The 5,922-nt window shown below is 34.2% G+C and overlaps 1 protein-coding gene and 1 long non-coding RNA gene across 4 annotated transcripts in view; both read right to left on the reverse strand.

The window, feature by feature from the left end:
• Positions 1-1,343: 1,343 nt before the first annotated feature.
• LOC113474653 lies at positions 1,344-2,997 on the reverse strand. Its single transcript, XR_003396342.1, has 3 exons — positions 2,925-2,997; positions 2,611-2,722; positions 1,344-1,812 (listed from the first exon to the last, which is right to left on the reverse strand). It is a non-coding gene; the product is annotated as an uncharacterized LOC113474653 (long non-coding RNA).
• Positions 2,998-3,770: 773 nt separating this feature from the next.
• The window catches only part of LOC108949912, a 12,532-nt gene continuing 10,380 nt past the window's right edge, over positions 3,771-5,922 (reverse strand). For all 3 annotated transcript variants that reach the window (XM_018814009.2, XM_026836564.1, XM_026836563.1), the window contains 5 exons: positions 5,697-5,814; positions 5,336-5,512; positions 5,009-5,147; positions 4,626-4,765; positions 3,771-4,209 (listed from right to left, as the gene is read on the reverse strand). In XM_018814009.2, coding sequence (XP_018669554.1) covers positions 4,085-4,209; positions 4,626-4,765; positions 5,009-5,147; positions 5,336-5,512; positions 5,697-5,814 — 699 coding nt within the window. In that variant the 3' untranslated portion in view covers positions 3,771-4,084. The remainder of the gene's footprint in view (positions 4,210-4,625; positions 4,766-5,008; positions 5,148-5,335; positions 5,513-5,696; positions 5,815-5,922) is intronic.

Raw genomic sequence — 5,922 nt, forward strand, 5'->3', positions numbered from 1 at the left:
AGGGCTTATTTGCACTTTTAGCAATGGTAATACACTTGGGGGGGCATAGTAAATATTAACTTTACGATGTTAAGTTGATGTTATTGAGTTTTAAACACCGATCCGCTGCGTGTTGCGTGTTTACCGTGTGATAAATATATAGGGAGTTACCCAATGTGAACCATTGATGTATTAATCCTAAATTGTGTTTCTGAAACGGTTTTCGGCGAAAATTATTTTACCACTGGCATTTTAATACAGTGTTGGAGTTTAATACAGTTTTAATGCAAACGCTTTGCTGTGTCGGTGTTCTGAACAAGCCATTTTACACCCTTGGTGCATATTATGTTTTTACGACTGTTTATTCACGTTTTTCAATTTTATCTGACGTTGTTTAAAATATCTCATGTTATGACTCTTAAAATGAGACTGGAATAAGACTCTTGAATTTTATGCGAGTGAAACACCTTTGTGTTTTTCAATAGCAAACTGACGTATACGTTGGCTTCAGCGAATTCTTATAGGCTCATGACGTCACTGAACAAACATATAAAGCTAACGTGACAGAATCCGAAAAATTTACGCCAAGAAAATCCAGGCTATAGATTAAAAGTTGGGTTTTGTAATCGAAACAAAAAACCCTAAGAAATATATAGCAGTACTCGACAGACGCAAATTTAGCGTGCAAGCACAAACCACAAATAAGCAACAAAATATGCGTTGTAGGAATATACAGCTATCAATCAGAATGATCCAGCGCAGAAAAGGCGCGTTTGGATAACTCGCGTTTGGAAAACTCGGTGGTGAAATAATCTTTTATTGTGATTTCAACGTTCCGTGCCATGTATTTTCGTGGCAAATAACAAGAGCGTTTTGCGCACAGGTAAGTTATGAAAGAATATGAATGAATGAAGGTAATTTGCTTTATAGCCGCCTGGCTTAAAAGCTACAGTTGTTATAACACGGGTGCTTTATTTATACACCTCGTGCCAGCTTGCGCACCAGTAAACATTTATTGATACGAGCTCAACTTGAACGTTTTGAAAGCTGGGGTATTATACAGACTTTGGGCATAATTTTTTGACTTTAATTTATAAACGTCGTATTATGAAAAAACATTGGAGTTAAAACGATTTAATTGAGTGTTTGAATAAATAAAACCTATAACAAAATTTTGATTTTTAGAAACAGTTTTTAATAAGAAACTATGAAGTGGCATTTTTTTAACGGTTTACATTCGTTTCTATATTCGCTTTGTAAAGCAACTCTCGTTGTAAAAGACTTTCCTATTCAAATATTTTTTCAAAATATTTTTCTTTAAAGGTATGCTTCAGTACGTGACTTTTGGCATATAGCATTCCTTTAAAGCCATGTGTCCACACCTACGCAAAAATTTAGGGATGGACTATTTTCAACTACAGTTTTAAATGTTCATCCACGCATGAAATACCGTTAGGACGACATAAGACTTTTCTCATGCTTAAATTGCTACCATTGGGTGATCACAATTATATTAAGTTTTCTGGGTTAAATTGTGGGCTTGAATTTCCGGGGCGTTTTCCAAATGACGAAATTTTGAATTAAAATGCAAATTAGTTTTTTTGAAACCTTATAACTAAAATAATGCGGGTATTGGCGTAGTATGCTTTATTCTAAGATTATTTAACTATAAAAAGTGGTCGATAAAACGCATTTCAATATCACTGTTTTCCAAGATTCCGGTCAGATGTCCCATACCGAAACAGACCATTGTCAAAGCACGAAGTAAATGTAAATAGGTTGAAGTCTGATTCGAATTGGAATGTTTTCATCTATTGAATTGAGAGCGCGTGCCTAAACAACATCGCGCGTGTATTTAATTACCCGCGGTTTCAAATTATAGTTCTGTGGGTAATATAGGACCACTATAGCACACAAGATCTTAGTATCGGTTCATAGAATTCGTTAGAATACGGTTTTATAATTCTTTGAATGTTCTTTCTAACTACCAAATAAATAGGTCGAGAAAATAAGTGCACGAAAATGACGATATAAAGAACATTTTTGGTCAAGTTTATGCGGCCTACATTTTAAAGCTTAAAATTATAGTCTATAGTTAAAAACGGACTAAAACAGATTTTAAAATATCGTAATAATAATTTTTAAGCGTAGGTGTTTTCCAAGAAAACAACATTGTAGCTCAAATTATGCAAATACGATTCGAAATGTAGGATTCGTGAATCCTTAAACTATATACTGTAGGATAAATGGTTACTATGTAACTAAAATAAAATGCAATTGAGGATTTTAAGGATTTTATCTTGGTACTTTCCTATACCAACTACATAATGTGGGTTATCTTTTAAAAAATCGCTGTTTTTTTTAAGCCAACCTTATAGCATTTATTTCCACATTGTTTTTTATAAATTAAAAGAAAAAGAATATACAGTAGCGCAGGAACAGATGCGGTTTGTTTTATTCTCTTTTCTCAGCTTATTTGGTAGTAAACAACGAACAAAATAACATAACCGTAGTCCTACGACTCTAAAAAAAACTTTTTGAAAGTGGAAAATACAATCACAAAACATGGAATTTAGGTACTTACAGTATCCCATCTTACCCCACAGTATTATAGACAGTAAAGATTCTTACTTGAGTCTGCCGTGTCGCACGTACTATCTGTTTCCATTCCTTCTTTTAACATGCCTTCATTCAAAACGAGAGCGAGTTTTTCAAATCATCTGAATTCGCTTGCTTTGAATTTCTGTGGTAAAACAACGTTTAAATAATTGAGGCTTTTTCGGTACATTTTTGGTTCTGTTTAAAAACCCACAAACCGTATACTTCCCGCTATTTTATGCTGGGTAAACGAATACATAAACATATATTCAAATCAAATTGGGCGTTGAAATTGGTTGCGCGGTCTCAGTATACGCATATGGTACCTCACGAAAAACAGAACATACCCTCCATTTTCCGGTGTTGTTGCCGCCACCCGAAGATAAATAAGTTACCTTTATTCAAAAAATAGGAGTATCTACAAAAAATAATAAGTATTTATATATCTTATAGCAGTAATAAGTGATACACACACTATAGTTATCTTTATTAACAGAGTCCGTATATACGATCATATGTTCACAAACTTTTACTGCTTAATAACACTTAACTAATCCAAATTTAAATCCCATATCTGCTACAGAACTAACATCATCGAAACTACCACGTATACTGTAAACCTTCTGTAGAATGGTTGTGTTTGTAAGCGAGAAATAATCAGGAAAAAGCGAGGGTAATCAACGCTGATTACGAAATGCATTAGAATTTCTAGTGTTGCCAGAACTTTTCTCTTTGCACGCTGGGAACAACAACGATATGGCCCGGAAACACTGTTTCAATGGTTACATTAGGTTGGGTATCTATACATCATACAACGTTTTTGCTTTGAGAAAATCCCATTTTCTATATTCGGTCATGTGCGAAGGAGAAAGTTACTTTGTAAGGTATTTTTAAGTTAAATTTGAAGTGGAACTCGAAAGTCATCAATATTTGTAAATCTTCGCAATGGGTTTAAAAACTGTATAGCTTTTCTCAATGGAAGACATACGTTTTATAATAGGCTATATAAGTTAAAATAAAGCGATATAACATTAGGGCAACAAATTACTATACACACTGCAATATTTTTCACAAAGAATTAGCCTTAGTATTTTGCTATACTGGATTATTATTCATTCTCTAATCGTTACAATGTAACCACATTCTGTCAACACGTTACCATATCTCGTGTTTGTAATAAACAAAACAACAAATGAAAGCCTACAGAAAGACGTTTATTAAATAAAGAAAAGTTGCGCTACAAGAAATTTAGAGTAGAGGGAAAAGTGCCAAAAATAGGATCTAAGCGCCTATCGCTATGAAATAGCCAGAGAGCTGGTCATGCCTATTTGGTTCAGATGCCCGCGACATATACGTATTTGGCATACTACATTACACACATTAGGAGCAGAATATTTTACAAATTAAAAGAAGGCTATAGATTTGGAACTTACAGTTTCAAACAACAGTTTCTATTATAACTACAGAATATATAGAGCTATGGAGCAAAATACAAAGGGTTTGCTTTTTAAATGCAAACGTCGGTGTCGGTGTTGGTGCTGTCCACTATTTTTGACTTCTTCCAAATCGTGTATTGGTGTTGCCATATTAGTTGAGCGGCTTTCCATTCGTGTAGTCCAGGACCAGACGTATCTAAAGGTATATACACAGCATGGTTAACGGCTGATATATTTATTCTGTGACAAATTACTTGAAGCAGCCAGGTTTTATTGAATGAATGAATGAATGAATGAATGAAAAACCCCCCCCCCCCCCCCCCCTTATTTTTCCTTGCGTGGCCGATAAACGACAGTCATTTTAACAGGGGTGTTCTGTTTCACACACCTCATGCCAGTTTTCGAGTTACTACGTATTTAACTTGTGATACTTTTTGTGGAATTTGTTAATGTGATGGCCGACAATTTAGATAACTCATAAGCAACCACTGGATTAAATTAATTGCTGATGGAGATCTTCCTTGAAGACATACACGCCCACAATGGTTTAGCAGTAATTATTAATACGCTGTGCTAAAAACACAATATTACATAATGTACAATTCCACTTACAGTGCCCATCAACACAGTATGGCAAACTGCAGCCATCTAATAAGTTAAAACGTTTCAGCTGACCAGCGTTCTTGCAAGTTACAGTAATTTGCATACACGGAGCGCTCGGTTGTGGTGGGCCAACCCCTGCCACGTTTTGCCTACAATTTAAATAAATGCATGAATAAAAAGAAAGCTTTAGTCTAAAAAAAAGGTAATAAATTTAAAGCTACTTTTAGAGTAAGACGGGACACTTTTAGCACATAATATCCAAATATCCTAATCGTGTAAACAATTAACAACGATTGGTGGGAGTCGTGAGGATACGGTTTTATTATTTTTTAAATGTTTTTTATTTATTTCCCATCTTACCCCACAGTATACCATATAATATGATAAATTACCTCCATTCTTCAAATACTGGGTACCACACATGATGGACTTCTAATATCCACTTAATAAACTGACATGTGTTGTCTGACTCCAACACAGATCGACACTCGGTTTTTGTGACAGCCGGACAGCTGATGGTTTGGGTAGTAACTGTATATATACGATTAGTAAATAAGCCATATATATAAAGATATAAAAATTATTGCTGTAAAAAAAAATAAAAAATAAAATGTAAACAAAATAAACAAAATCAATTTTCAGAAGAAATTATAAAAAAAAACACCAAAAGAGTATAAAATATTTTTTCAAACTGAAAATGTAATTACAAAAACACAAACCATTTTCCGGGGTGAAACTTGGCTGGTTACAAAGCGAACCGTTACAGCATGTTGATTTTTCACAACTCTTAACTTTGTATCCTTTAAATACGCTATCAACTGCTAAACAATGGTTCGACCCGCATTGATCCACGTCCATACACCCGCATAGAGCTCTCGGAACAGCTGGGCCGCTATCTAAAATAATATATATGCCATTTTTATGGTGATGTTTTATTTAGTTTTGTTGGGTAAGATTGGATAGTTTTATCACACAATATCCTACATTGTCTGATTGTGTTTTAAAAAATTTACAACGCTGTTTTTTGTATAAAAAAAATCATGGTTTGCTAGGAAATAAATTAAAGTTAAAAATTCTTACCTCGTGAAACAGTACCATAATAAATACCACATATTTGCTTTGGACCGCATTGGAAGGGTTCCAAACCGCTGGAGTCTTTAGAAGAAGCCAAGCCGTATAAGCATTTTGGCCCAGGCGTCTAATTGTGCATAAGATATGCATAAGATATTTATTTTTTCAAATACAGTAACGATAGTCAAATTTATTAGAACAGTGAAAAGACGGGAATTAGCAACAGCACGTTAAA

This window comes from Ciona intestinalis, chromosome 11 (assembly GCF_000224145.3).
Source record: "Ciona intestinalis chromosome 11, KH, whole genome shotgun sequence".
Lineage (NCBI taxonomy): Eukaryota > Metazoa > Chordata > Ascidiacea > Phlebobranchia > Cionidae > Ciona > Ciona intestinalis.